This window comes from Emydura macquarii, unplaced genomic scaffold (genome assembly GCF_026122565.2).
Source record: "Emydura macquarii macquarii isolate MOO-44397 ecotype Brisbane River unplaced genomic scaffold, CSIRO-AGI_Emac_v2 contig_561, whole genome shotgun sequence".
NCBI lineage: Eukaryota > Metazoa > Chordata > Testudines > Chelidae > Emydura > Emydura macquarii.
This window is the reverse complement of record NW_027130698.1, coordinates 16773582-16787691: the sequence shown is the minus strand read 5'-3', so window position 1 is coordinate 16787691 and position 14110 is coordinate 16773582. Positions and strand designations below refer to the sequence as shown.

The following is a 14110-nucleotide window of genomic DNA, read 5'->3' as shown; positions in this document are numbered from 1 at the left end:
TTAAAACCTCACAACCAGGCTCGGGGGGGGGGCTCTGCCTGCCTGTCCGTCACTCACCTGCCAGGCCCTGAGCTCGGCGTTGTTGTGGTGCCCTCGCCACAGCTGGGAGTGTTACTAACCCGTCAAACAACAGCCGACAGGAGAGGGTTCGGTGGCCTAGTGACGCCAGCTCCAGACAAAGTCAGGCTCACCTCTACAGCTCAGAAATCAAACCTCCTGGCCACGTCACTAGCCGGTTAAGGAGGAAGGACTTGCTGGTGGTTACGGCCCAGGACTGACTCCTGAGACCTGAGGTCTATCCCAGGCTCTGTCCCACTTCCTGGGCCAGCCCCATTTCTCTGGGCCGCAGTGTCCCGATCTGCGAAGACCCCACCACCCAGCAAGGCAAAGCATGGGGGCAAGGCTAGCTCAATGCCTGCAAAGCTCAGGCCGCTCTCTGAGCTGCATTACCTGGCTCCTATCAGCATCGAGCTGGACAAAGGTCATCTGAGCCGTAACAGGGAAGGCACTCCCTACGTTGCTGAGCAAGGCGTCCCCACGGAGCCCGTGCTGGCACGGCATGCTCCTTCTCAGTACGGCAGTGAGCCCCCGAAACAGCATCTCGGGTTCTGCTGTGCAACGAAGGGGACATTTGCTCTGCACGCTTTCAGTTCAGAGACTATAGGAAGTGGACCCAAACCTGCCACCAGAGCCCAAGGCATGGAGGAGTGTAGATGGAGCTGATTTCATTCACTCTTTCACCCCAACCACAGAACACAGCTTGGCAGCCTACTCTGGTTTTCAAGTGGCTCAGATTAACCAAGAGGCAGGGAATGGTGCACGCTGGCCAGGAGAGGTCACAGCCGGCACCTACAGCGAGGACTGATTCCAGCTGTCCCTTGGTGAAGGAGGGAGCCCGCTGGTTCCCATGCAATCTGAGCTCCACCGTACAACTGCCAAGGGCTACAGGCTCACACTCAAGGAGCTGAATATAGCTAATATCGCCACTGCTAACTCGGCATTTTCACAGCACCTTCTACGCAAGGATCTCGATGTGCACTACAAAAAGCTTCCCCAGGAGGTAGGAATTAAAACCGTTTCAGAGGCAGGGAAACTGAGCCACGGGGGTGAAGCAATGGGGGTGAAGCAACAGGGGGGCAGAGGCAGAGAATTCCCTGCTTCTCAGTATTACCTTACGCTCACTCATTCAAGTCGAATTATGTCCCATCCTCCTAGCTTTTGTTTTTGTTTTTTTAAAAAGACCATGCACGAGGTTCTTGCTTCTCTCTATGGCAGTGGTGTACCGGCACCCGAGGGCCAATACTTACATTTGCTCTGTTTGCAGCAGTGGCAGTCCTCCACGGGGGGGGGAGGGGGGGCCGCCGCCGCCGAGATGGGGGGAGAGAGAGGGAATCTGCAGGCCCCTTCCCCGCTCTCCCTCACTCCCCTCCCCCTGCTGTGTGGGGAGTGGGAGTGACAGTGGCAGATGCCCCCGGCCTGCACGGCAGCGGGGGGTGGGCGGGCAGTGTGACAGGCTCTGCCCCGGAGTCCTGCTTCTGGCTGCCCGACCCTGGGGCTCCCTCCTTGCGCCCAGCGTGGGGGCACAGGGGCCAGGAAGATGTTTGCTCCCCCCTGCAGCGGGAGCTCTCTGCTGGCGGCAGGCCTGAGCTGGGGTCAGCGCGACTGCCGGGGAAGTTAAAGCCCGGTGGCCGCCTACGACAGCGGGGATGGCTCCTCCTCTGAGGGTCTGGCTGGTGCCCGGGTGAATGGCTGCCCTGCTCCCCCCCCGCACGCCACTGCTCCATGGTGAGACTTGCTAGAGAAGGGAAAGAGAGGTCTCTCTCCATAGGTCTGAGGGCAAACTTCTCTTTCCCCAGACAAGAAGTGACGGATTTTGCTCTTCTGCACACAATGCTGGCCAAGAGAGACCGAGTCACAGGCGGGTAGCTGAGGACAGGATAGGCAACTGACCTGTCTGTCTGAGCAGGAGATGGCTTAGGGTTCTGGCCCCTCTGCCGATCTTGTTTGGGTGAAGAGATTCTCCCAGCAGGCTTCCTATCACGAGGACCTATTGCAGAAGGTAAAGACAAGGTTTTAGTCCATCACAGGAGTCATGGTGTGTTACCAAAGTGCGCAGCACTGCTTCAGCATTTTAAACACAGCCTCTCCCGAGAGACGCCAGGGAAAGGCGAAGGTCCAGCTGCAGCATCTCGAGAAACTCCCTTGTCTGTGCGAAGAGCGACAGCAGTTGCCAGGAATAAGAGCAAACTGGGAGCCTGTGACGCACGTACCGCTGCCCTCTCACCCTCTGAAGAGAACTGCAGCCAGTGCACTACCCTGTGCCATGGGACAGGGCAATCATCTTTGTATTTGCCTGTGAACTGCCCGCATGCCTACAGTGCTATACACAAATGAATGGCGATGACAGGCGAAGTAGCACTGGTTTGTTGTAGTCAGGCAGTACATCTGAGTGACGGTCGGTGCGCTCGCCTTCGCTGGCAGTCAGGCACAGGAAGGATCAGCAGAACAGCGGGGCTGATTAGTCTGATATTCCAATGTCCATCCAGCAATTCAAGCCCATTGGTAAAAATGGCTATCCTTGCTTCACAGATGGCTGAAGGCACAGCTGGTTTAGCTGCACTGTCTCACTGGGGGGAACCAAATCCTAGTGATCTTAAATCTAACCTAATCATCCAAGTCACCTTTTCAGTAGGGGGCTGCGACAGGGTTTTTAGCACTCTAAGGATTTTTTCTGGCTACAAGCCACGGCCAACGTAATATGCCTACGGTGAGAGATCAGGGAAGACAGCATACATGTCACAGCATCTGTACAACACTCAAGGCAAAGCTGCAACACCTCCACCATTGCCTACCTCTTTGTTTTGCGTTAGCAACAGCCAAAGCTGAAGGAAAGCATGGTAACAGTTGGTTATCCAACAGGTTGCATTCATGGGCCCTAACTGCTATAAAGAGGCTGATGGACAAGTACACAAATAGCTAGGGTTTCAGATCTGATGAGTTACAAGAGAAAGGGAAGAGAGTTTAGCCGCCTTTGTCCTATTTTTATTCCATACAGCCAGATCCCAGATTTTGTCTCACACAAGCATACGGAAAGTATCTGTTTCACAGGAATTAAGCAGGGTTAATACTATGTTCTGGCCCCTCACCCTTCTGTGTCCCTCTCATGGGGATCGCTGTAAGCCTTTAAGGCATGGGGCAACACCACAAGCTGGAGACGTGGGGGTTTCTAAAACCTGTCGACTCAAACAGCCATGTCAGTAAGAGAAGGCGGGAGGATGGCGGGTCTGCGTGGGATGGATCTTTGCGTGGGATGGATCTCCAGGGAGACTAAGGCCCGTGACTCCACACTTTGTCTGCACGCACGGAAAGGTGGGGGTTTTTACAGCAAGATAACCAACGTAAGATCATTATCTTGCTGTAAAAACCGAAGTGGAGACGAGGCATTGACAGCCACAAGGTAGCCAGGGGAGGCCAGCGCTATACCTGCCACCTGGGGATGACCTCACCTTGCTTTCCTCACCGTAAATGAAAGTTCTTCCTCCCTGTTCTGGTTTTCCAGTGGGGGAGCGCGGCAAACTCCTCCCTTTTTATCGGTGATGAGACAGCCCTGGTTTGGAAGGGTCTGTGCCAGCTAATGAAGGCAGAGGCTCAGATTTTGCAGTCAGCTCCCTTGGAATCTAACCTGTTGACAGCCTCATGACCAAATGACCTCCCTCAGCAGTATGGGGTAGCAGTTTAAATGCTGCCCGCAGAGCTGCATTCAGGCCGTGCCAGAGAGCATTTAGCCTGTTGCTGCATGGCTCAGATTCCTCACCTCTGTCAGGTGACAGGTTAACTCGTTTGGCTGGAGGAGAGCCCTGTCTGTCTTTGTCTGCTGGCTCATATCTCTTCCTGCTTCCTTTGTCAGCTGCCTGGAATGGAAGGAAACAAAGACAATAGATCCAGATACATATATATCCTGTAGGGAGGAAACCCATGTACCTGGGCACTTTTCCTTTGTCGCGGGCATTGAAACTCTCCCGCGCCAGCAAAACACACTGCCTCGCTAATTTAGGAGGTTTCCTTGCAGGCTGGTAAACTGCCTCCACGCGCACAAAGCACCCTTTGGAGGTCCCTTGGAGTCACAAGTCAGGGAATTTATTGCTCTGCCATTACAATGAACGGGAGCAGCTCTTAGAGGCCAGACTGCATATTGCGACTAATGTCCAGCAGTGTTTCTCCTGGTGGGAAATTTTACATCGACTTGCAGGAAGAAAAAAGCTGCCTTTTGGATGGTCTCTACTGGCTTGGCTTCGGATGATGGCATGAGCATTAACAAGATCTACCAGGCCACGTTTTTCTCTAGGACACTCTCCGACACAAGGGAGGAGGGGTTCTACCACCACGTTAGGTGACGCCGCCGTATTTGTGCAACATTCGGTAAGTCATTAATCACGTCCCCTTCCCCACAGAGGAGCCTGACGTGCATTACGAACTAGCTGCAGGAATCCCATCACACGCAGCAACACTCCTTACTGAAGTTCAGGGAAGCGAAGGAGGAAGAATGTTGCGCCTACATCTGAACTGGCGAGCAGAATTTCGGATAGCAGAAAATTCCCACGCCCTGGGGCTAACAGCACGAAGCACCACGAACCACACACGTGGTCAGGATCATGACCGTGCTTCTCCGCTCCGAACGGCATGCTCCTAAAGGCTCAGACTGACTACAAGGGAGTCACACCTAATGAGCCACCAAGTCCACAGTCCTTCGGGGTCTCCACATTCGTGCACGGACCCATTTAAACCCTGTCCGGGGTCACTTTTAGAGTCAGCCAGGTTAAGGAGGGCCGATTCCCAAGACACGCTCAGCACCCTCATGCCACAAAAGCCAAGCCTGTCGAGATCATGCTTCCATTTGGCTGCCGGCTGGCGAGGCTCAGGCGCAGGCAGGAGAACCTGCAGTGAGAGGCACCACCTGTGATTCTGCCTAGCTCAGGAGATCTCCCGATGAGATCTCAGGCCAAGGTGCTATGTGGCTAAGGGCCTAAAGAATGCAGCTTAGGGAAAGCGGGCAACAGCCCCTGATGGTGCAGGAGGAATGTGCCCCAGGGAAGCTTCAACACAGCCAGAAGTCAAGACAGAGTATACGCTGCCCAACAGGTTCTGTCATTTGCCTGCTTTCCATAATAAAGAGAACTTCAGAAGCAACTCTAGACATATCTAGCAGAGCTCTCCTCAGCAAGAGGGCAGCAAACTCCCCTCCACAGGCCAGAGAGCCTGCAATTTGTCCCTTCCTCCCCCGGTCTGAAAAACCCATTTGGGAGCACGTCGCCCCCCCTCTCACCTTATTCAACAGTGTCAGTTTGATCTCTTTGTGGGCACTGAAAGCCCCTTGCTGAGGCTGGGGTGGCAGGGGCTGCTGGGGTGGGAGCAGCTGCTGCGATTTACTCGCTTGCGTGGGTTTTGTTGATTTCAGGGGCTGGGCAGGCACCTCCCGTTTCCGTTTCTCCTCTTTAACACTATCTTCTTTTTTCGATTTTCCTGCTGAAACCAGAATCCCACTGTCAGCCACTTGCAATAAATCCTGCCCTGCCTTTTTAAAAAAGGCTCAAAGGAAGGAAGGCGCTGCAGGGACCAAAGGGGACCCATGCTGGCTAGCAAAGCCGACGGCGCCCAGATTAAAACCGGTAGGAAGCCAGAATTCCCCAGGGGAGAATATTTAACATATTAGCAGCCAAGGAACGATAAGCTCTTGCCTCAGACTGTGAGGGAGACTAGAATGAGCAAATGGGGAGTTTATGAGTGAAAATAATGGTCCTCCAGGAAGAGGGAGCTGCTCTGGCTCCTCATCTCACCAGGGTGTGAGTGAAAGCAGCCTGGGCAATGGAAGGATGAGGAGAGGATGCACCGAAGTGCACAGAGATCTCGTGAGGAAAGACCCCCTTCTCACACAGGCGCCGAGCAGACACGGACAATAGTGCAGAAATGATGCCTGAGTATTCCTGTCAAGCCCATTAGCTCTGCCTTCTCTGCACTTCAGTCTAGGCTGAAGCCTTTGGACTCTCCTATATTGAACCATAGCTGTCCCCCACACGGGTGTCTACCTCTGTCTAACGGGCTCCGTGCTGTATGCAATATCACCCTGTCACCAAGCGAGCTCTAAGCGGATCTTGTCCCCACTCCTTCCCCCAGTCTCAGGATTTCATTAACGCAGAGCTGGGTACCTCTACCTTTCTTCTGCTGGGCTGGGGTTGGGGACTGGGAACTGGCTGAGGACACTGGACTAGCCAGGTCAGCGTACATATCTTCGGAGTCCGCACTGCGTATGGAACTGCTACTGGAGGAGGCACTAGAGACAGAGGAGACGCTGCTCACACTCAGGGACCTGGAAAACAAAACAGATCCACTCAGGACCTCTGACAGCAGAGACTCGCACGAGGCTGCCTGGAACTCAGCCAAGCACCTTCTCTCTAACTCCCACGCCGCCCTGGAGGAGCAGTCAAAAGAGCTAAAAAAAGCGGAGTGGTGTTCATGACAAGATGAGAGGGTTGTCTGCATCTCCGGATGTACGGATGACCTTACCCACCCCCATGTGTTGTCACATACAAGACAACAAAAACCTTAAATATAACATTATGCTCAATCATAGACACTTATAAAACAGATGATTAATCCACAGATATCAATAAAGCAAGAACGAGGGTGAGCCCTGTATGATACGTTTCAATGATATAGTTCAGACCAAGTATTGCCCCATGTCATTCATGCTGCCTGATATACAAGTAGCCTGATACTTATTTACCAAGGAAGCTTTAAAAGACATGGATTCTCCAAACCAGTGGTTCAAGAGCTACATTCCAGAGACCACCAGATTCCCTTTTTGAAGCTACACGAGACCACAGAGACAGAAAGACTGGCACAGGGAAGATGGGGTACTGGAGAGGAAAAGGTGGCCCACAAGACAGATGCTGTCTGATGACGTTGTACACCATTAAATTGCTGGAGAATGACTACTGTATTTTTTTTAATGCAGACTTTGTACTTTGCACTGCACCAGATAAAGGTAACACAGTCCCTGATCCAAAACCTTTGATCTAATGCAGGGAAATTCAGAGGAGGGCACATCACTTTAAAACAAATGCCAAGCTCACAATTCGAGAGTATTGTGCCAGAAGTGAGTTTTTAGAGGGGATCTGAATGAAGAGAAAGTGATGACTTGGTAACTCAGGAACCAAGGGATAGAATTTCATCTCCACGGGAGGCCATGGCTACAGAATTGTGTCAGCAGTCTGTTTTGGTCTGGGAGACATTTATTATTTCCTACGTTCAAAAAGTGCTTTGGTCCTGGAGCATAAGTGGGCATGGAGCTCTGACAGCGTCATGCACACAAAGTTTGCACCCTGCTGGGTAAAGCAGGATGGTAACAAATATTAAGCCACTTCTGTTTATGTTTAAGCAGGAATACCACCAATCACTGTGCATCTCTGCCCTCACACCCTATCTGTGCTGTGTTTCTACTGTAAGCGTCATGAGGCAGGGATCTTACTTTCAAATACCTGTAAAGCAGCAAGCTTACCGTTTGGTGCTGATTACATAATAACTAACTGAAAAAGTAGACATTGGAAATCCTGAACATAAACTTTAGAATGGGTTGAGTTAAAAGGAGAGTGTTTGAGAGGCAGACTCACTGCTAGCCTCCCAGACCACCCTTTGGATAGCTTAATGAATCAGACAAACATTTAATAAATACGCTTCCATTCCTGGAAAAAATAACATAGCCATTCAACCTTGTGGCTCTGCAGAATACAAAGCTGTGAACTGGCACAATGATTTGAACTGGGTTCTGTTCCATTCTATATCGGTTTTTATACCACACCCATCACCCAATCCAACTGCTTAAGAACTTTAGGTAGAAAAATGGTGCAGCTGCTTACCAGGTTGCAGAAAGTCTCTTGTGCATGACTAGATTTCACAAATTAATCTAAATATGGATTTGAAGGGGACTCATTTCAGGACTATTAGAATTTCTTAGTCACTGGGATTTGTAGGGAGCTAGCAGAGAGTGCTTAAAATAATTGAATGGTGTCTTGGGGCGAAATGTGCAATGGGAACCATTCTTACAACCTTATTTGTCATCCACAGCACAAAGCATCACCACCAGACAGACCTATTAGATGCTTTCTGATCAAGCAAGGCTGACATGTCTAGCATCATCCCTGAGGAGATTCAGCAGTGAGATTTAGAGACCGCTTAGAACAGCAGAATTCTGTGGTAGGAATGCCTGTTACCTTAGAAAAATAAACACCCTGGAATTTGTATTTACTACAGCAAGGTAAGTGCTCAATTAAGATTTGAAAAACAGGGAGAGAAGAGGCTTCTGCCCAAGTTAGAGTGAAAATGGGTAACTCATGGCGCACGGAGGATTATTTTATTATTTCCTAGAATAAGCAACATGGCAGCTGGTCATTGTTTTTATTTTTCAAAACTGAAGACTCATTTATATATTCTGAGCAAATGAATCTTTCCTTGCCCAGCATGCTCCTGTTTTTAAGGTGGTTTCGTGCAATGTAAACTCTCAAACCGGTCAAGTACAAACTTACACATAATCTGATCCTGTTAGACTTTATCATAAAGTGTGGAACACAGTGCCTCACCTGGACTTTCTGGACCCAGATGGGGAGGGGGAAACTGAGGCAGACGTTGATCGGGAATGAGACCTGGAGAGAGACCGAGACAAGGACCTAGATCGGGAACTGGAGCCGCTATAGCTGCTGGCGCTGCCACTGATGCTGCCACTTATAGTCCGCCTGCAATAGAGATCAAAAGAGACCCTTTCTCATCGGATTTTACTCAGCAATACAGCAGGATTGCAATAGGGTTGCTTTTTGTGCATTTGATCAATGGTGAGCAAGAGGCTTCCTATATAGTTATTTAGAAACATTGACTGATGTGAGACCATACAGACGATAATACTGTTTGGTCAATCCTTCAGATGCTATTCAAAACACGCTTCCCGTTCCTGGCCATGCATCCACACTGCCGAACAGCAGATATTTTGTGCAAGACTGAATGAGGCTGGTTAGCGCTGGACACAGAACAGCCCCTCAAGCCCATCCTAGCGAATGTTCCTACAAACCAAAGTGTAAATTGCACAAGATGGTGGGGCTGGCTTGTAGCGTGAACTATATGAACATCAAACTCATCTCTCGTTCCTTCGAATTTGGGGTGACGAGTTAATTGGGACCGATCTTCTGAATGATCGCATTAGGGAGAGTTTATTCCCTTTTCCTTCCGCGAACACGGGCACACAACAGTCCTATATGGGATTACGCTGTGGCTAAGGACACCGAAGGGTAACATGTTCAAATAAATGAACCATAACCCAGAACTACTACACTCATCTATGGGGAGAGCAATCCTAGCAACCGATCTTCAGGTTTAGAGACAGAAGTAACTCAAGTTTTCCAGCACCGTTCCTTAATAAAGATTATAGAACAAGGGGAAAGGTTCCATGCAAAGCTAAGAATTGTCCTAGGAAGCCTGTAATTGAAATCAAAACGGAATTATGCTGTAACACAAGGATCTAAGAAAACTATTCTTTGCCCGTAAAGGACACACGTCAATTAAGCGAGGTCTGAGGGAAGTCCCACATTTCTGAAGGTTTCATTAATGCAGCACACGCCCTGGAATATATACGATAACACTGTATCAGCTCTGTGAGGCTCCACGGTAATACCAACAGCCAGTATAATCCGTATCTAATATAAACATACAATCCTCAAGTACAGTGCCATTGCTGGCATGCCACGGGAGCACGTGTTATCGGGCTACAAAGTCAAACCCTTTGAGTCAGGCCATAGGCCACTGCAGCCTTGCTGAGCTGACTCTTAGAGTGACTCTAAGAACAGGGCTGCCTGCATTCACCATCACACATTTCTAACCACAGCACTAGCGATTAATCAGGCTGACCATATTTTACTATGGATAGAAAGCAGGTCACTTGACGTCTACTGGAAACCTTCCTGACTCCGAGTCAAGGGGGAGAGGAGAGACCATAAAGAGAACTAGAGGGACAAACAAAACAGGCAGCGAGTAAGTCTCTAACGGGCAGCCAACAGACGCTAGAGGCCGGTAGCCACAAGCCTTTTATTGGGGGGCAGCAACACCAAAAAGGCTGAGTTGCTTTGTCTCCACCTGTTGGAAGGGAGGTGGACAACCCATCTACTGGGCTGGTGTGGTAGAAAGCTTCTCTGGAATATATTAAGCATCTGGTGTAGGCCAGGGCCCAACTCCTCAGCTCGAGTTCTTCCCTCCAAATGCTAGACCTCTCTTTCATTATGGAGAGTTACCCTTTGGATTTAATGTAGCTCTGAGCGTCCTTTGATTTCTCAGTGGCTGGACTAACTAATCAGCTGCTCTAAAATGTGTGTTTTCCCTATACGGTAATGTGAAAGTCACCTGTTGGTGCGATTCAAGGGTTCCACTGGCTGTTCTCACCCAACAGGTCTCTAGAGAGATCAGCCTGGTTTTTTTTTTATTGCCCACAAGTACTGCATTCTGCTCCTCTTTCTGTTACCCTGCCAACCCAGGAAACAGATTCCTCCTCTAAGTCACAGTACATTCTAGGTTTATTCCTTAATTAGCAATTATAAGGCTCTTCATTCATGTGCATGATCAAGCCCCTCTGTCCATGTTCTCCTACCTCCTGGGTGGAGTCCTTGTTTGACGTTCCTTCCTTCTTGCCTCTCTGTTATCCCCCGGTTTGGCTGGCTCTGGTGCAGCTGTTGCAGCTTTAGTCAATGGAGGTGGGACTGGAAGGGCAACTACTTTCTTCACAGACTTCTCACTGCCAAGTTAAAATGGAGTTTTGATACTCTAGTGTGTGATCAGACTCCACAGGCATGCGACACGGGGATTCATTAAACATTACACAGTTACTGTTACCATGGACTTTTGGAAAAGGCAATGAAAGCCATATTTCACAGAAACATTCTCAGACACTACAGACCCCCTTAACGAGGGCAGTTTATTGCACTCTAATATGAAAGATTTTTAAAGAGATCAGCTATTATATAAACAGTCAGTGTTGTGGTGACAACCTATTCCAGCAGTTTACAGTTCCACAAGTCCCCCTTGAAATGAGCTTCTTATGATACATAGGTACCAAACACACATGCCTGCTTACAAGTTGTGGGTCAGACTTAAATTAGACTAACTGATTCACTTATCTGCACCGGACGTCTGCATGCACATCGGTTTGTGCATGCCTCATTTTGGAAATCTGTCCCATGACTTAGTCTTGCATTTTACAATGTGAAGTGGTCGATCATCACAAAACCCAGCATTCTTGTGCATCACCTTTATGCTTTTATACTGAACATACCAAATAGGTAAGGGGTCACACTTCCACTCATTTCCAGCATTGCTCTTCTTCAGGCCCATGATGTGCCAATCGCTTGCATAATAGTTGGCTACTGTCCAGCATACACTCAGATAGTGATATCACACCTACTATTAACCAGGAGCGGAGCTGGCTGTGTGCCTGCCAAAGCTCTTCATTGCTCCCTTTTGCAACCTATTTAATATTCGTATTTTCTACCTGCAGAACACAGGTATTAAACATGTGCCATGTTCGATAGGTAAAAGAAAACATGCCGTTTTAGGCAGCTGGTGGGTTGCAGTGCTGCTCAGCAGTAGATGCACGATTACCAAAAGAGTACATATAAAGGCATCACTCCAGATGAGACCCAATCCATCAGAAGGCATACCATGGACTCAAGAAAGCGAGTAAATGCTGAATTAGAAATGGGCTGAATTAGTCATGTGCCCTGTTGGAGCATTCAGCATGACCTCAACGTTGTAATTTTGAAAAATTTCCATCTCACCTTTAAAAACAATGATCTCACTATACGGCAGAGAAACATGCACCAGTATACCCACGTGTACTATCTGATTGTGACAGAAGCCGGTGAAATATAAAATATTGGCATCTTAAAAAAAGAGCACAAGGGTGACATAAGCTGCTAAACAAATATTTAAGTTTACATTGCTATTATTCTTGTGTTAATTTGTGCTCAACATTGCAAAACAGACACACCTTAACTGTATACACCTATATTTCTCTCACTAGTTTAATAAGTATAATACACGCCAGCTTTAGTCACATGCTTTATATCACCAGAAACTCTTCTACAAAATTGTCATTCAGATTTTCTTTCTGTACACGCCCAATTTACAAATTAAAGTGTGTGTACATATCTACATGTACAGATATCCATAAACGTGTATAGTTTGTGTACATGAACTAGTAATACAATGGAGGGATTATATTTTAGCAACTCTGCCTCTACAAGATAATTAAGAGAATGCAACTTATCAAAGACTTAGAGCTAAGTGTCAATCAATCAATACAAATGACATTCTGTATTGACAGTTTTCAGTAGGGTAGGTGACTTCAGGACCAAGGGTCAGAATCGTATCCCGGGATCCTCTAAGAGCTCTAGGGGCCAATTAAAATTCTGGGACTTTCCTACGCCATCTCTTCCAAGTAGACAAGAGGTCTTACCCTTTTCCAGCAGGTGGTGCAGGCTCCCCTTTAGCTTTCACAGGCGCTTTGTGTGGAGATGGTGTTGGGGAAGGAGAGGGGGAAGATGACAAGGATCGTGACCTGGGCAATTAAAAAAAAAAAAAAGTGGCTAAGTCTGGGAGGAAGAGAAGGTGTACATCATTTGATTCAGTAGTCACTGCTATTGTAGATGGGTTCCCTCACTTGTGGTCTCCAGGATTTTCAGCTGTGTGGAGTTCGCTATTCTTTCTCCTTCTTTGGACTAGGGGCTGTATTGCACTGACCACTTTTAATGGGACTAAACTGGTTCTCTTAGTTTCATACCTGCCCTCTGCTCTAGATGCCAGCATGGGAGACAGGAATTCTGAGGGAAAATTGGATGTTAGCCAGAAAGTGACTAGCTCTCAGCTTTTCCACACTAGTGCTGGGTCCAAGCCCTCCATATTCCATTACAGGCTTCAGGCAGGTACACTGAATGGGTTTTTATTACGAGATAAACTAGAGACTAGATCAGGTTTACAAGGGTGAATTCTATTTCAAGTCCTAAGTATTCTTCTCTGGCCCAGACACTCCAAAGGCAATCTACAGTCACTTAGGTAGGAACAAAAAGACTTCGGGGAAAAATGGGATGGATCGAACACTTGCAATTTCCTGAATTGTTTAGGCTTGATTGTTCCCCAAGTATATCAAAGCCAAGTGATCCAAACGCAAAGTTATTTCCTGGACTGGCACTGACAGACTCAAATGACTTGCCAGTACCATGAGGTGCTATACCTGACAACTACTGCAGCTGATAAATAAGTCACCTTACTAAGAGGATTAAAAATCTCTTGCACTTCCAAGGGCCAGAAGACTAGTTAGTTTCCACAACTTTTCCTTCAGATAACAAATGATCTTGGGGACATAACTGGGAGTTTCAACACTTTCTCTCACAGTAGCCACAGCCAAGTTAAACATGGCAGACTGACTGGTACAAAGTTAAATCTCTCTTTCCTCCAGTTCTCTTATAAGCATATGTGGTTGCTTCTATAGAGCTTTTCCTTAATTGGGTGAAGAAGCTAGTTCAAATGACATACTGCATATTTGTATTTTCAGTCCAAGCCACTCTCAGGTTACATGTGATTTCAATCCTAAAGAGGTGTCTAGGAGGGAAGCAATTCCTCCTACTATTTTCATTCCTGATTTGGGAAACTATCCTTGCACTCACTCAGTTTGGGGGTGTGGAAAAATAGTAAATATGCCAGCATTCTACCAGCATTAGGGCACAGAAGTGTCATTCCAAAATATCAAAACATCTTTAAGACAAAGTTGCACAGGCTGGTTACGGCCAACAAAATTAGATCCTCTTCTTTAAAGGGAAACTCGAGTGCCAGATGAAAGATTAATAATAGTAATACCTAGCTCTGATATAGCACTTTTCATCAGTAGATCTCAATGCGTTTCACAATCTAACGTATTCCTCCTCACAACAACCCTGGTAAAGAGCTAATCACTGAAAAACTCAGGGGCCTGATTTTCTAAGCCAGGCATGTGCAAATGCACAATTACCACAACTGGACAGGAAAA

The 14110-nt window shown here is 48.0% G+C and overlaps 1 protein-coding gene across 5 annotated transcripts in view; it reads right to left on the bottom strand.

Moving 5' to 3' along the window:
* The window catches only part of ZC3H18 (zinc finger CCCH-type containing 18), a 56682-nt gene that overhangs the window by 2051 nt on the left and 40521 nt on the right, over nt 1-14110 (bottom strand). For 2 of the 5 annotated variants that reach the window (XM_067540226.1, XM_067540230.1), the window contains 7 exons: nt 12545-12646; nt 10682-10825; nt 8634-8786; nt 6204-6364; nt 5324-5523; nt 3815-3911; nt 1951-2047 (listed from right to left, as the gene is read on the bottom strand). In XM_067540226.1, the coding sequence (XP_067396327.1) occupies nt 1951-2047; nt 3815-3911; nt 5324-5523; nt 6204-6364; nt 8634-8786; nt 10682-10825; nt 12545-12646 (954 nt within the window). The remainder of the gene's footprint in view (nt 1-1950; nt 2048-3814; nt 3912-5323; nt 5524-6203; nt 6365-8633; nt 8787-10681; nt 10826-12544; nt 12647-14110) is intronic. The other 3 variants (XM_067540227.1, XM_067540228.1, XM_067540229.1) reach the window with 3 other exon arrangements.